This window comes from Corythoichthys intestinalis, chromosome 19 (assembly GCF_030265065.1).
Source record: "Corythoichthys intestinalis isolate RoL2023-P3 chromosome 19, ASM3026506v1, whole genome shotgun sequence".
Classification (NCBI taxonomy): domain Eukaryota; kingdom Metazoa; phylum Chordata; class Actinopteri; order Syngnathiformes; family Syngnathidae; genus Corythoichthys; species Corythoichthys intestinalis.
The window spans coordinates 8,359,272-8,376,217 of NC_080413.1; the positions used below are offsets into that span (position 1 = coordinate 8,359,272).

Sequence of the window (16,946 nt, forward strand, 5' to 3'; positions counted from 1 at the left end):
GGAGTTCAGAATTTTTGACATAAGGCTTAATCTCCGAGTTAGTGGAGGTTTAATTAGTGGGTGGAGTTGATTTAAATAAATTCTGTGCAGTTTGTTAGTTATTTGTTAGTATCAGGTGGCTGGGCTGAATTTCCATGCTGCAGTCCCACTGCCCCAAGCCAAGAGCTGCTATTTTAATGCATACATTGCACTACCCTCCCCTCACAATCCCATCACGGTGCTGGGTTATGGCTGCCAGCCGGGAACCTGGCAGCCACAGTAATAGGGTGGTAGGTGGGTCCCACACTTTTTTTCTATGGCATGGCTCCCGAGGCGTGGCCTCCACTCTGCCTGGGCTGCTGGCCACGGGAGTGGGGGGAGGTCGGGGCTCCGGTCTCGCGTCGCCCCACGGCGGCTCCTCGGCGTTCTCCTGCTTCCGCCTTCCCCTCTTCTGTAACTGGGTATCCGCCCTGTGCTCCGCCGCGGATCACTGGCAGGGCAGTATATCGGCTGGATGTTGCCTGCTACGGCGGGGGACCCTGCCCTGCCCTGGGCTTGGTGGGCCGCTGGGGGCCCCTTGGCATGCCGTGTCGGCTGAGGGGCTGCGGCGGCGGTTCGTGGCCCGGGTGGGCGGACGGGGTTGGGGACGGGCGTGGGGTTGGTGGTGCGTCCCCTCTTGCCATCCCCGAGGGCCGGTAGATGGGCGCATGGGTGGTCCGGGGGACCACCCTGGATTCCGGGGGAGGGGCTCCTTTGCTGGGCTGCGGGAGGAAGGATGGGCTGCGCTGCACCCCCCCCCTCAGGGCCCGCCCCCCCTTCCCGGGATGGCTGCGTGCGGGCCTTGGCCCTGTGTCACCGCCCGCGTGGCGTCTCCGCTCATCTGCGTGGCTGCTGCATGCCGGGCGGGGCCCGTGTGCGGCTGGATGTTGTTTGGCGCGCTCAGGCGAGGGGTCCCGGTGCCGGGATTGGTGGCGGGGCGGCGTAGGGTCGGTCGCCAACGGGCTGACACTCACTAGGGATTCACACGATTACTGGGTTCTAAATCACAGAGATGATTTGTGTACACTCTACCCCTTTCTATCACTTAGCTTATAGACTCCCCCACCTTATTCCCCCTCTTTCCCTGGTCAACAGGCCCCCCCACATGATGTCAACCGGAAATACATTAAGCTGACAATAGCACCAACATATTAGTAGTTAGTGTAGTTAGGCGTTCAATGTATTTGTTGTTGTTTGTGTTTCTTCTCTTTCTTCTGTTGGGTTTCTTTTCTTCTGTTCCCCCATAACCCCTTCCTGTTCGCTGTTTTGTCATAATAAATGAGGTATGTTGAATGATCACAAAGGGAGTATGTCAGACTCTCAATGTGAAACATTAAAACTGTTCAGACTATCCGGACACTTAGACTTCCATTCTCCGTGGCAAACAGCTGAGCAGGACAGGTTTAAAAAAAAAAAAAAAAAAAAAAAAGTTGTTTTGGCTTAAAACACAGCTGTTTCTTTTAAAGAGCAAGAGCAATATATATATTGTATATATATATATATATATATATATATATATATATACATATAAGTTGCAAGTTAATTTTATTGCTGACACTGCGATTCGAGGTAAGCAACTGGTTTTGCTTGCCCCTCCCACAAAAATCAAACTCCGCCTATGCTCCTGTTTATGCTCATCGCACCAGGCCCCTGTACACATTTATTCCACCACTGTTGCAAACTCAATATTTGTTTTCTGGGTTCAATGATCAAAGTATGACAAGGAAAAACAGTAGCGGTAGTCGTTTTCTCATCCTGAGACGACAATGACCTGTTGGTCAACACACACACACTCACGCAACTAATCTGCTTAGCAATCACAAGGGTGCAAAAGAACAAAGTTCACATCATTATCATTACCAACAATGGCGAAAACAGAGAGACGCACTTAACTGGATTCAAAAGCGAAACAAGATAGGCAGATTTCTACTCAAATGATGGTGAAGATAGCTATTTTTTAATAGCTGTTGCTAATTCACGTGAGTATTAGGAGTTGGTTTAATAACTTTTAGGAAACTTGATTGTTACATTTGAGTTGAATCAGTAGTAGTAACTTAAGGGCCATTTAGTGCCCCAAGTCTGAGATGAGTTAAAGATACTAATATATTCTTTTATTCTGGACAATTTCAGCTTTTTCTGGTGATTTACTAGATAGGCTTTACTGTTGTACGTTTGTTCTTGTCATTTTAATTTTTTACCGCTACCGCTAGCAGTAGATAATGGATTAATATGAAGTTTTTATACTACATTGTTAAATCCATCTTAATCATTTGAGGCTCAAATTAAATTTTAGTAATAGGAAAAATTGGTCTTTCAAAAAGAAGGCTCATAAAATATTATTGTGGATTAATTAGGTGAGTAGCATTTAGTATGTCTACAAGGGTTAATTTTAAATTTCTAGTTTAGTTTTAACTGTATTTTAAGATTAATCATATTATTTGTTGGTAGTATATCGTAACTTCAATCTTTTGCTGTTTGTGATATTGAAATATTATAGTCTTATAATATTTTTTTTTTTGCTGATTTAAATTTTTGAGACAGAACTTACAATACGTTAACTAATATTGTGATACTATTTATTTTCATTATAATTTTTTTTGTATGTTACGTATAATAAATCACTTGGCACTTCAGTTTAATATTTTGCTCTTTTTTTGGGGGGGGGTTATTTCATTTTACCTCATCGGTCCACGTGTCTTTTTGTGCTCCAGGAGCGTGATGGAGATCCTCAGTGGGCTCTGGGCCAGCCTGGCTCTTCTTCTGAGGCATTCAGTCACACAAACAGACAAAGAGACAGACAGCTTCCTACCGCTGTGCTTGTTTGGTCTGTTCCTGTCTGTATTTGTGCTTTTGTTGCAACTGGTGGTCTATATTCACTGGAAGCTTAAGCAGGGTAAGGATATACTCTAAGTGTGTCCCAATATTTTTGTACGTATTGAGTTGCTAAACCTTCGCTGATACTGGGCGTGATATTAAATGTACATGACTATATAATGCAACTACCCAATATTTGGACTAACAATTGTCAATGTTTATGGTTAATGCAAAATATACTTTAAATATAGTAGTTATAACAATCTATAGACTTCAATTTCATGGCTTCAGAGGTCAAATTTAATCTATTTACCATCAAAAGTGTTTAACATTTGCTAAAAGTCATTATTAAGGTAATTTATGCCTTCATATCAATACTAATTGTGCTACTGTATTGGGGTTGCCACCTGTCCCTTGAGAAACGGAATCGTCCGGTATTCGGAAACAAAAGTACGCGTCCCTTATTGAGCTTTCAAAGGACGCACTTTGTCCCTTATTATCATCAAACTCGAAAATAGTGTCTTATTTGTAGAACGAATGAATACTGGTATGGTGCTTTACAAGCACCAGAAAGAGAAATCAAAATGGGCTCCAAGAATGTTAGTTCAGGTGGTTAAAAAAGGAAAAGGTGAGGCTTACCATTGAAATGAAGATGAAAATGGCTCGACAATACAGCCTTAGAATGTCTACGATCTTGACGGTCCTCCTCCGACCTCCGTTCGCCAGTCTTTATAAGTTAAGGTGACAATTATTATTGTGGTAACATTGCCAAAAATCGCCAGCTTTGTCAGGTTTTTAATCATTTATTTCACAACTTGTGCAACACAACATGCCCAATGTCCACTGAAGCTGAACAAAAAGAAAGTAAAATGTCCTTTCTCACTGGCGGTGCGTTCAGGTACACCACGCAAAACACAACTGCCACATTAGAACCCGATTAGTTACATTATTACAGGTACTGTATTATTATAATTATTACTATTATTATATTATTATTCCGATTTTTATTCATAATTTATTTGTTTTGCTCTGTGTAATTGTTTTGGTTGCAATTGGTTTTCGGGCTGTGGAGCGAATGAATGGAATTATAATGTATTCTTAAGGGAAAAAAAACTGCTCGACATACGACCATTTCAACTTACAAACAAGGTCCGTGAGCGAATTAACTTCGTATGTAGAGGTACCACTGTATTTGGAGTAGTGCTGCAGCTATCGATTATTTTAGTAGCCGATTAATCGATGAACTAGTTAGTTCGAATAATCGGATAAGGAACGTGAAAAATTAAAATACCTGGGATGAGCTTCAAATGGTATAAAAATTAATAAATGAGGATCTATGTACAACAAAAGAACAATTGGCTAACTTACATAGCAAATGTCAGCTAGCTTAAATGCTATAAAATGCTAACTTTTTTTAAAAAAAATTTTAACAAAGCTCTTAACAAATGGTTCAGACTCATATTCCCACAAAAAAACTGCTAAATATAGGCTACCTATAAATTAAATTACGAATGCATTAAAAAACATTAGCCCAAACAAAAACGTAGCTTACGTTGGTCTTATCAGGGAGCGGTTGGATTTAGCCATGTGAAATGAGGCAGACCAGAGGGCAGTGTATCCACCCTAATCAATAAAACTAAATGTAAACACTTTCAAAATAAAGCATCACAACGCCACTTTAATTAAACAAATACTTGAAGCAACAAAATTTAATATGAATATTTTTTTCTTTTCAAATACTCGAGTTAATCGATTAACCGTTGCAGCACTAATTTGGAGTGATCATTTGTGAAAATGTTATTGCTGAGGCGACTTTAAACGCACCTAAATTGTTAAAAAAAAAAAAAAAAAAAACTTTGTTTGCACTTTAAAAAAATATATTTGGGGGGAAAAAAAGGCTCAGGACCTTAAACGTTAAATTGTACAATTGTAAAATTTTGCAGGACAGATTAAATTTTTGTGTATTTTTATTAAGAATACATTGCTGATAATTGTTTTTCCATGTGCTTTTATAACTCAAATATGTAACTAATCAATTCATTTTGAGTAAAATTATTATAGTATTATAATTATACTTTAAAAAAAATTAAAAAACACACTTCTTTTCAAAAAAATAATTAAAAGGTGACGATTATCACCCTGGATGGTTATCTACCTATGAGGCGTCCCTTTTTTCAGGGAGTTGGCATCTTTACATTACATTACAACGTTGTTAGTCAATTAGCAACATAAGTAGAACGCAAAAAGTAAAATAATGTAAAATTACTTCACCCTTAGTCAAGAGAAAATGAATTTTGAACAGCATATTGAGTATTCTCGACAATTCTGTTTGAACACTACTTACAATGGACTTGGAGCCAAACGACGTCGCCGCTTGATGACGTAGTTGATTGAAACGGTTTGTCAAAACATAACCAAACATACTTTAAAATATAGTAAAATGAAAAGCCACTTATTTATGCTAACAAATAATTGCGAATTGTTGATTTTGTGTTAGGCCACGATTGTATTCCTAATTCTGAACCTTTTCAGTTCAACAAATAGCGTATTTTTAGCATTTAATCAGTAGCCTAAGTAGATTCCCAAATTGAGGTGGCTAAATCGCGCATGCGCATACTCACTACACTGTTAAATATGACAGTATGCACATCTTTGACTAACAAAAAGTAGTAAAGTATGACAAATCGAGGTGTATGATAAATAATAGTGTCTCTTCCACAGTCGAGACGGACCTTGCAGTTTACTCACACAACCAGAGCGCCATCTACAGGCCAATCCATCGAAGTGCCAACTAGAAGAACAGCAAAGAGGGACTACAAGAAGGCACAAACGCAAGAGTATTACAATCTTTTATTTAAAGTGTTAACAGGGACTTGATTTGTGTGTGTTTAAGGGTGATACAACACAATTAAGTGGCTAGAAAGAAAGAAACTGGACTACAAGGGAGCAACGGGGCTGCTCGCTCACTTCCCCGATCATTTTTTGTTTGATTTTCTTGAGTTTTTGTGGAAAATAGAAAAGGTACTGCAGCTGGTTTGGATCATTGACAAGTATATATAGATATATGTTTCTAAAAGGCAGTTTTGGAGCTGCCCTGTTGCAAAATTCCCAGGAAGTGACTTTGAAGCCCCATTGCTCCATTTACACTGCAGTTTATAGTGTAACAACATTTGTAGTGGTGTTTAATGTCCCCACACAAAAAATAATTCACTGGGAAACATTACAAATATGAAAAAAATGGACCATATTCACAGAGAAAATGAAATGTGGGGAGATAAAACTACAGTTGTGACATACGCATAAAAAAAAAGACATTGACGAGAAGCCGAATTTGGAATGTTATTGCAATACATTGCAGGGTTAAGACTTTTATTTCTTTTTTTAAACTCATATGGACGTCCAATAGTTAACATTTTACAGGATCTCACGTTAGAATTTGAACAAATCCAACTTTTTCCAGTCAAGACAGGTGGAATGTTTTTTCACGATGTCGCCGCTAATGTCCCGTGCTGCGTTCACTGAAAATTAAGAAAACTGCAGATTCTGTCCATAGCCATCTTAAAAGATGAAGCTAACCTAGAAAACTGAACTCAGTGAAGATTGTGTATGTCATCTACAGTATATGTTTCCAAACCTTTTTTTCCTCGTTTGAACGATGTGGTTTCACATAAAAAAACAAATCTTTTAAAAAACATTTTTCTCCCAGTTAACCCTTCCCAAGAACAGCAACGACTGCGTAACCTTTGTTTTAGCTTAAACTCGTTCACATTTAGTATAAAATAACAAACTGAAAACTTTTCGTCAAGTGATTTTTTTGTCTTTTTGTAGTGTGCGGACTTAAAATCAAAAGAAACTGAGGAATGACACGAAAATGTGTTTTTTTTTTTGTACCATTAGTTTGTGAGTTTTTTGGGTGGATTAAGAGGCTGCACTGTTATCACATTAGTTCAGGGGTGGGGAATTTTATTTCTGGATATTATTTATTAGCATTCTAGGGGCTTTTTACAACACTTTCCGTGCGATTTTCTTTTGAGTTTTTTTCTTTTTTTTGTGTGTGTGTAAATAGTATCCCCACCCCTTCACTAAACTTGCCCCAAAGTGCGTAACTTCAGTGTCTAGTTTCACAAATGTGTATCACTGTCAAAATAATATATCCTCCACGTCCTCTTGTATCGCCTCTTTTACGGCAAAAGAAAAAAAAACACTATTGGAAAAACAACAAAGAAGTAAAAACACGCTAGAAATGTTAAGCTAACAATGTGGTTCTTTTGCTCCCTTAATGTGTTATGTTCCTTATTGTTGCTTTTGCTTTTTTGGGGGGAAGGGGGGGGGGGGGGGGGGGGGCTTTGAATGTCTTCTTCTGGAGCCTCTTCAGTCAGTCAGTCATGGTCAAAGATAGTGGTCGCGTGGGGCAGTGAAGGTCACGACATCCCCAATGGGCTTTTCAGCTCTGCGTGTGAGAGAAAAAGGGCAGAGAGTTTAACAGAAATCTTTAACTAAGGAAGCAAAATGTGTATATCTACTATTGGCTGTATGATATAAGGGAGACCGGGGTTGGCTGTCACACGGGTTGGTTGCCAAACTTGCTTTAACTTGACCACAGGGCAGCGTTGCACAATATTCATATTGAAAGTTGCATTAAAGTGGTACCTCTACTTACGAATGTTAAAGGTCAATTTCATAATTTTAAGGTCTTCACTATTTGTTTCATGGGCTTTTATAGAACAGGTTTCTAAATATGAACGTGCTACCATTAAAAAGTATAAGGACAAAGCTACAGTTTTAATTCAAATTTCCAAGCTAGCCTGTTGCTTGCTAGCTGTTGATTTAGCGTTTAGCCAAAAACACGAGATAGGTGTTTGTTAGTACCTTTTCTCATAGGCACCGTTTAACGGTTTGCAATATTCTAACTACGGCTGCAGCTATCGATTATTTTAGTAGTCAGTTAATCGATGAACTAGTTAGTTCGAATAATCGGATAAGGTACATAAAAATTTAAAAATACCCGAGCTGAGCCTCAAACGGTATTATATAAAAAAATAAATAAATAAATGAGGTTCCTAGTACAACAAAAGAACAACTGCCTAACTTACATAGCAAAAGTCCGCTAGCTTAAATGCTATAAAATGCTAACTTTTTTTTTTTTTTTTTTTTACAATGCTCTTAACAAATGTTTCAAACACATATTCTCACCAAAAACGGCTAAATATACCTATAAACTAAATTACGAATGCATTAAAAAAATCATCTCAAACAAAGCTTATGTTGGTCTGAACAGGAAGCAGCTAGATTCAGTCATGTGAAATGAGTTGTCATATTCACTGTTGCCACTAGAGGGCAGTGTAACCACCCAAATCAATAAAACTAAATGCAACCACTTTCAAAACAAACCATTACAACGCCACTTCTTTTAAACAATTACTCAAAGCATCAAAATTTAATTCGAATCTTTATTTGTAATCGAATTACTCGAGTTAATCGATTAATTGTTGCAGCACTACTTCTAACACACTTAATATAATCTATCAGGGAATTGTATCGTTTCACGTATTTACTGTTTGACTGTATTATTCTAACACACCCAATATAAAATAAAAAGCACTTATACCTTAGTTTAAGGAAAACAAGCAGAATATAGGGCATAAAAGATACACGACACCTTCTTATCGTGGAAGCCGAACGTGTGTGTCATGAGTTTGTACCCTCAAGTTTGACGCTGACAAGCAAACGTCTGCACCACCAACTCTCGCAATCAGTTTACCGGACAGTCCAGAACAAATGGCGGGACTCCCTGTCCCAACACAAGGAACCCAGGAGAACGCCCAATATTCATTGGATAAAACGACTGATAAGACTCTAAGAGCCCCTTTGACGCTGAGGTGGCAAAATCCACAACCCTCGTTGCCCTGACAACAGTAACTCCCAAATACTCCTGTCCAATCCACAGACAATCCCAAACACACCCTTCTTTCTGCCTACGCCCCGCGAGAGCCTTCAAAAGACTGAATGTTTAACTAAGCGATGTCATTTTTTCTCGGGCCTCTGACCTTGCCTCCCTGCCTGAATGTTTCTGTTTCGCCTTGCCGTTTTGATCGCTGTCGACCTGAATAAATTGTCAACTTGTTTTCAGTGAGCCTTTCTTTAAACCTTTCAAGATGGAGTCAGTACAAAGGGTTCAGACTAGGGCTGTCAAATGATTAAAATTTTTATATCGAGTTAATCACGGCTTAAAAATTAATTAATCGTAATTAATCGCAATTCAAACCATCTCTAAAATATGCCATATTTTTCTGTAAATTATTGTTGGAATGGAAAGATAAGACAAGACGGACATATACATTCAACATACTGTACATAAGTACTGTATTTGTTTATTATAACAATAAATCCACAAGAAGGCATTAACATTATTAACATTCTTTCTGTGAAAGGGTTCCACGGATAGAAATTTTATATTAAAGCCCCTCTGTATGTTTTCGTTTGAATAAAATTTGCAAAATTTTCAATCAAAAAATAAACTAATAGCTCACCATTGTGTAAGGTAGTGATTGAAATACACCACAAGGTGTCAAGGGCGAGTTTTAAATTAATTAGAGATCTAGCCAAGTTTTTCTAGTGCGTTTTGCCCCTCGACAGACGCCATAGTTTCTGGGACCATTGTACCTTACGTTCATTTGAGTGTTGACTTCACAACATACGAGACCTCTGATAGTTTGTATATTGTGACTAAATATTGCCATCTAGTGTATTTGTTGAGCTAAACGAAATGTTTGAATAGAGTTTGACCAAAGTCTGAGTAAGTTTTATGTGTATTTTGCATAGCTATTTTGTTTGGGAATGCCAGTTCTCTTTGCAGTGAGCGCTTTTCTTTTTGTGAACATTATTTTTTTTGAGAGATAGGAATATTATTTTTGTTGTGCTTTCAGTAAATGATACTGTAGTGACTTAACTGTTCCGTCCAAATGCATGATGGGAAGTTGGGCAACCATGACTGTCAGTGGTGACTGCAAATGGTATATGTTCTGCGTTGTGTTCAATGAAACGTGTTAAGAAAACGATCATCTCCTTTCATCCTTCCCCACGTCGCTCGCCACAAAAGATATAATTGTTGAGGAAGAGATGCCAAAGCTTATGCCAATAAATAGCATGGCCCCAGTGAATGCCCGTGTCCTCTCCACTCGCTTTTCTCTGCCTCTTAGCTCTCAATATACATAAAACGGCGCAATTGTAGTCTGTTTGCTGCAATGCATGAGTGGGTCGTTCCGCGCATGCGTTAAATGCGTTAAATATCTTAACGTGATTAATTTAAAAAATTAATTACCGCCCGTTAACACGTTTAATTTGACAGCCCTAGTTAAGACTAACATGAGCGCGCAGAGTTTAGCCTTCTGGCCGGATTGTCGGGATCTCCCCGGCCCGGGTCATTGGAGCTGCGCCAGCGCGGGTCTGGCGGTTCGGATGGCGCGACGGTGCCTACGAGAAAACGTACTATCTCCTTCAATAACAACCAACACAGTTCTCTTCTAGTCTACTATTTCTTTTAACTGACATAATACTAAGAAATACAACATTATTGTGATTATAACTAATACCTGTGTTGTGTCAATCCTCCTCTTCGGCCAGCTCGGTCTCTTTATGAACCACCACTCTGGTGACAGACATGTCAGGATGTTGCTCTTTGGCCTCCTTAATGGCCTGGGCCAGAGCCTGCCGTAGCGCGGTGGCGAGCATGTAGCAGGCAAGGTGACAAACCCAAACGGATGGAACAAAATGGGTAGGCAAAACAGAAAAAAAAGAGACCAGAAAATGACACGGAAGCCCGATGTGCCATCGCTGCGACTTGTTTCGCTTGGAAACTGGCCAGCGTGGACATCAGCTAGGAACATTTCAAAATAAAAGACATTCCAAAGTAAAATATGAAGAAATGTAAGGCACCTGAATGTGCTTACATTTGTTCAAGGAATAAAAAAAAGCAGTGAGGAGGAGATCCATGCAGATCTCAGCAAACTGTCATAACGCAAATGAACGGAAGCGTCTACCAAATGAGGTTACTAAACATTTGTTAGTAATGGGGAAAAGGGGGAAATGGGGAAAGCAGTTGAAATGTGTGCCTTACAGGTCTGAGGTTTTGAATTTGAATCTTAACTCATGAGTGGATTTCACATGAGTTACAGCCACTTGTTGTGTCTATTTTTGAGTAAGTATTGATTAAAAAGAGCAACATACAGTACTCCACATGTCACCTGAGTCTTTGTCAACTAGTCATCTTACAGATAATTTTCTGTAGTTTTATTTAGTGTTGCAACGATACCAATCTGCATCGGTACGGGTAAGGTACTAAAATGACATAATCGGTATCTGGCAGAGGTAAGAAACAACGTGCCGATGCGCCGCAGTATGTACTTTTCAAGCTGTAGTTTCTAACTGCTGGTTGCCCCATCCAAGAAGGCCGTTGTAAAAAAAAAAAACAGCCGCGCTTGTCGCCCTTCCCAATAAGATGACAGACGTCCACTCATATGGCATCTAATCATCCTTCTACTGTGCAGTTCAATGACTTTATCACTAGTAGACGTCCAATCCATTCGAAGAGGGATAGTAAATGCATGGAATTGGATGGGATCGTCGCCCCTACCAACATGGACGCCATGAGGTCAGGAGACGAGATGTCTTTTCACGCTTCCGCCATGAATTGAAATGAGTTCATCACTAGAAGACGTCCAATCCATTTGAAGATCGACGGTAAATGCGTTGACTTGGATGGGAACGTTGCCCTTTTCAACATGGTCGCTCTGAGGCCATGTTGGTAGGGGCAACAAAGTCTTTTCATGCTGTTACCATGAATTGAAATGAGTTCCTCCATAGTGGACGTCCAATCAATTTGAAGTGGGACGGTAAATGCTTTGACTTTGATGGGAATGTTGACCCTTCTAACATGGCCGCTCTGAGGCCATGTTAGTAGGGGCAACAAAAGTTTTTTTTTATGCTTTGTTGTGGGTTATACGGTGTGGGGCGACGTGGCTCAGTGGTAGAGTAGTTGTCCCCCAACCCAGAGGTTGTGGGTTCAATTCTCCACAAGACACTGATGGCGAGATAGTGTAAAGCGCTTTGAGCACCTTGAAAGATGGAAGAGCGCTATATAACACCATTTTGCCATTAATTGAATTGTCTTTATCAATAGTAAACATCCAATCCATTTGAAGTGGGATGGTAAATGCATCGACTCTGAGGGGAATGTAGCCCCTTCCAACATGGCTGCTGCCGTGAGGCCTCTTTAGTAGAGGTGACGAAAGGTCTTTTCACACTTCTGCCATGAATTGAAATGAGTTCATCACTAGATGACGTCCAATCCATTTGAAGTGGGACGGTAAATGCATTGACTTTGATGGGAATTTTGCCCCTTCCAACATGGTTGCTCTGAGGCCATGTTGGCAGGGGTAACCAAAAGTTTTTTTTATGCCTTTTGCCATGAATTGAAACAACTTCATCACTAAAAGTCGTCCAATCCCTTTGAAGTGGGACGGTAAATGCATTGACTTGGATGGGAACCTCGCCCCATTCAACATGGCCGCCTTAAAGCCATTTACGAAGGGGCGACGAAAGGTCTTTTCATACTTTTGCCATTAATTAAAATGAGTTCATCACTAGTAAACGTCCAATCCCTTTGAAGTGGGACGGTAAATGCATTGACTTGAATGGGAACGTCGCCCCTTCCAACATGGCTGCCCTGAGGCCATTTTGGTCAGGCGATGAATTGTCTTTTCATGCTTCTGCCATGAATTGAAATTAGTTCATCACTAGTAGACATCCAATCGAAGTGGGACGGTAAATGTATGTACTTGAAAGGGAACGTCGCCCCTTCTAACATGGCCACTCTAAGGCCATGTTGGTAGGGGGAACATTTTTTTTTTTTATGCTTTTGCCATTAATTAAAATGAGTTCATCACTAAAAGACGTCAAATCTATTTGACGTAGGACGGTTAATGCATCGACTTGGATGGGAAAATCACCCCATTCAACATGGTTGCCCAGAGGCCATTTTGGCAGGGGTGACGAAAGGTCTTTTCATGCTTTTGCCATGATTCAAAATGAGTTCATCACTAGTAAACCTCCAAACTATTTGAAGTTGTACAGTACATGCATTGACTTTGATGGAAACTTAGCCCCAACAAACATGGCCGCCCTGAGGCAATTTTGGAAGGCGCGATGAAAGGTCTTTTCATGCTTTTGCCATGAAATAAAATGAGTTCATAACTAGTAAATGTCCAATCCATTAAAAGTGGGACGGTAAATACATTGACTTTGATGGAAACGTCGCCCCTACCAACATGGCCGCCATCGGGCCTTTTTAGTAGAGGTAATGTAAGATCTTTTCATGCTTTTGCCTTGAATTGAAATGAGTTCATCACTACTAGACATCCAATCCAATCAAAGTGGGACGGTAAATGCATCGACTTTGATGGGAATGTTGCCCCTTCCAACATGGCCGCTCTGAGGCCATGTTGGTTGGGGGAATACTTTTTTTGTTTTATGCTTTTGCCATAAATTGAAATGACTTCGTCACGAGAAGATGTCCGATTCATTTGAAGTGGGACGGTAAATACATTTACTTGGATGGGAACGGCGCACCATTCAACATGGCGGCCTTGTAGCCATTTTGGGAGGGGCGAGGAAAGGTCTTTTCATGCTTTTGCCTTGAAGTGAAATGAGTTTATCAATATTATACGTTCAAACCATTGCATTGATTTGGAGGGGAACGTTGCCCCTTCCAACATGGCCGCCCTTAAGCCATTTTGGTAGGGGCGATAAAAGGTCTTTTCATGCTTCTGCCATGAATTGAAATGAGTTTATCTCGAGTAGTCGTCCAATCCAATAGGAGTAGGAGGGTGGCAGCGAATGAACATTCGTTCATTCGCTGCCACCCTCACACTTCAAATGGATTGGACGTCTAATGTCGTCAACAGGTTAAGCTTAGTCTTAAAAGAGTTTTTAAAATATTTTATTTAAAAAAACATGGTGTCAAAATCCTATTGTCAGAAAAGGGAGCCACAAAATGGTATCGGTGCAACACTAGTTTCATCTCAAATGACTTGAAATGCAAAAAGACCAAACACTGACCTCGTCGTGGTCGATATCGCAGTCTCCAGTGATGACGATGCGCTTCTCGATCCTCGTCTCTGACAGGCCGCCTTTTAATGTCTGTCACGACACATTGCGTAAAAATAATGCTCACCCATTTAATCAACGAGTGTATACCTTGGTGATGTGCGTGGTTGTAGTGGTGCACAGGGATTCCGAGGTGATTGTCTGAGCGGTCATCAGAACTCCGGGCTCTCCGTCGCCGCTTCCGTCCAGCTGGAAAAAACACAAGACGAAGGAAAAACAAAGTAGATTTATAAATGACTCTTCACCCCTGAAGCAGTTACTCCTTTAACAACTTTTCCTGCGAGAGAAGGAATGAATCTCCGTCATTTGCTTTCTCAGGAGAAGAAACAAGCAGTTAAAAGACAGGCACGAGATGACGAAGCGCCTCAGAATGAGCACCTGTGCGGCCTCGTACGTGATGGTCTTGGTTTCCGTGTGCACGATGGGCACTTCCTTGGTCGCGATCTCGGTCTTTTGCGCCGCGAACGTGTCCGATATTGTCACCATTTCGGTCTTTACCACCGGCGGCTGGTTAGGGGATGACAGAGAGATGGGAGGAGGGTTAATAAATTTTAAAAAGCTCAGATTGTTAGGGAGTATAAACACTTGGACACTTCCAGTTCAATATGTAGATAGACATCCAAATGACTTTGTATCAATATTCCCATTAGTGAACTTTGAAGGTTCTGCTATAGTTTTAGTATTAGTTATTTTAGTTGGGTTATCTTCTGGAAATCATATTATCTATTCCTCTGATAGCAGCATTAGTCCAATTGAAAGGGAAGTGACTTTTAAACACCCATAGGCACATCATACAAACATTCCACAATTGCAGAAAATAAGAGCCAACCCAAGACAAAATGAACAAAGCACCTTATTATAACCAATAATCAAATTCAAGAATGCATGTTTAAAGATAGTACTGGCCAATATGAGGATTTAGATTGCAATGTGTACTGCAATATGTAATGCATGTTGACTGTACAGCAGAGGTTGCGCTAGACTTTTTCGTTGTCTGTCATTTTGACTGACAGGGTCATAAAAATCCGGTCATAATCTATTTTTACCAGTCACTTAAATTTTTAAAATGACTATATCTTGATGCAGTCACTTTATGTATATACACAATAACACAATAATATTTTATAATATAAAGTACCTAACATTAGTGCAGTCACGGATTACAGTAAGCAGGCCAGTGCTGCGTTTCCATATATATTTTTATTATATTATGTATATACAGGATATATATATACCCCCCCGTGGGTCCATGATCCTAATACATTTAATATAATAAAAATATTATATAATTCCATTATATATATATATATATATATATATATATATATATATTTAAATTGTTATTATTAAATAAAAATGCACGTTGATACGACACACATAAAGGCATCTTCTTTTTTTTAAAAAATCGTTAGAAAGTTGTATGGACTTACAATCCGCTAGCTTGTTGTTTCCTGTTGTCTTCCGAAATACACCTGGGTGACACCGCGTCAAGTGTTCGTCCATAGCCGACGTGCTATCGAGGTATGCGAGCTTAGCTTAGCAAAAAGAGTACACACAGTGGTGGCACCCTACATATTTTCCTTGAAATAATTTCAGGCTCTGGCTAGTCTGGTCCGCTTTTTTGGCTTTATGCCGCTTTCACCGTGTTACCAATTCTGCCCTTCCTGGTAATTGGCGGTGTTTCAACTGCTCGCCGCAGTGAGGAGTGAACCGGCGATTCACTTGATTCGTTGTCATCCTTCATCCTCCAGTGCATCAGTCCCTCTTTTTTCACCTCTTTTATCAACACCATCGTCGTTTTGGGGCTTTTTGAAGAAACTTCGGACACTCAGTTGCCTTGACATTTTTCCGAGTAAGGCCAACGACGTCACGCATCAAGAGAGACAATAGCTAATGAATATGCTGATTCGCCACCCTGTGGTCTGGGGTGTGAATTGCAACCTGTCAAAATGACGGATGGACTTCAGTTTTTTCCGTCACCATTTAAAAAAAACGGTCAACGACGGAAAATATTCGGTTAACGCGACCCCTGCTGTACAGTAAACTGAGGACCAGAGGAATAGCGAGGAACAGCCATTAGGGGTGTCATAAAGCACTATATGACGCAAACGTGTGGTACATGAATAAAAGCGTTCATGAAACTTTGTATTTTATGAGGTGGGTGAACACACATAGCGACTAATGCTACACTGGGAAATGATTAGTGATCAGAATTTCAGCATTAATTGTTGTGTGTACTGCAATATGTACTGCATGTTGACTGTACACTAATAGACTTCACAATCAGTTGCCAGGAAACGGCACGGGGCCATAGGGGCCCTATTTTCAAAAACGTAAAATTCAAATATTTATAAAACCACAGCTGCTAGCTAAAACTTAAACAGGTACCTCCCATAGGCATATATGAGTCTCCATGAGCAGCGGCATCAAAAAAGTCAAAGTCGTTACCTAATAAAATCTCGATTAATTTTTTTTTTTTTTTTTGTATAAGTATACCAAAACAAAATTTTCAGATTTTACGCTAGATGCACAAAACTCACCAAATGCAGAGATAGTCACCTATATTTTCAGAATCAATAGAATAAAAGTTTTTGCCCGAAATAGCGACTTAATTTTATTTAGCGCAATTTTGAAGTTTTTAACAGCTAATAAATCACTCAATTTTCACATCCGAAACAATCCTTGAGGAAAACATGCAGAACTAGGAACTGTATTTCTGGAGAAATTACTCTGGGCCTTTGATGTGTGGCTATACAGATCTTATATCCGCCCAGGTTGGTTTGCTAACATTTCGGGGACAATATCAGGTCACTTCCAATTGATTTGGGGACATATTGGGGGCATGGCCTGGTCATATCAGGTTATTTGGGAATGTTTGAGGGCGTTGCCTAGTCATATCCGGTCATTTGGGGACGTTTGGGGGGCGTGGTCTAATCATATCAGGTCATTTG

General features: G+C 40.0%; 2 protein-coding genes and 1 long non-coding RNA gene across 14 annotated transcripts in view; 1 reads left to right on the forward strand and 2 right to left on the reverse strand.

Annotated features, from left to right (window-relative positions):
• Nucleotides 1-5,199, reverse strand: part of tmem244 (transmembrane protein 244) — a 79,543-nt gene extending 74,344 nt beyond the window's left edge. The window contains exons 1-2 of the mRNA XM_057823042.1: nucleotides 5,177-5,199; nucleotides 3,472-3,559 (exon numbers count right to left, since the gene is read on the reverse strand). The gene's annotated coding sequence lies outside the window, so the exon portion shown is untranslated. The remainder of the gene's footprint in view (nucleotides 1-3,471; nucleotides 3,560-5,176) is intronic.
• LOC130907679 (uncharacterized) lies at nucleotides 1,805-7,152 on the forward strand. The gene is made up of 3 exons (XR_009061510.1): nucleotides 1,805-1,997; nucleotides 2,730-2,911; nucleotides 5,554-7,152. It is a non-coding gene; the product is annotated as an uncharacterized LOC130907679 (long non-coding RNA).
• The window catches only part of epb41l2 (erythrocyte membrane protein band 4.1 like 2), a 105,656-nt gene continuing 94,374 nt past the window's right edge, over nucleotides 5,665-16,946 (reverse strand). For 9 of the 12 annotated variants that reach the window (XM_057823028.1, XM_057823027.1, XM_057823031.1 and 6 more), the window contains 5 exons: nucleotides 14,374-14,502; nucleotides 14,086-14,184; nucleotides 13,948-14,028; nucleotides 10,425-10,539; nucleotides 5,665-7,282 (listed from right to left, as the gene is read on the reverse strand). In XM_057823028.1, the coding sequence (XP_057679011.1) occupies nucleotides 10,435-10,539; nucleotides 13,948-14,028; nucleotides 14,086-14,184; nucleotides 14,374-14,502 (414 nt within the window). In that variant the 3' untranslated portion in view covers nucleotides 5,665-7,282; nucleotides 10,425-10,434. The remainder of the gene's footprint in view (nucleotides 7,283-10,424; nucleotides 10,540-13,947; nucleotides 14,029-14,085; nucleotides 14,185-14,373; nucleotides 14,503-16,946) is intronic. The other 3 variants (XM_057823032.1, XM_057823033.1, XM_057823039.1) reach the window with 3 other exon arrangements.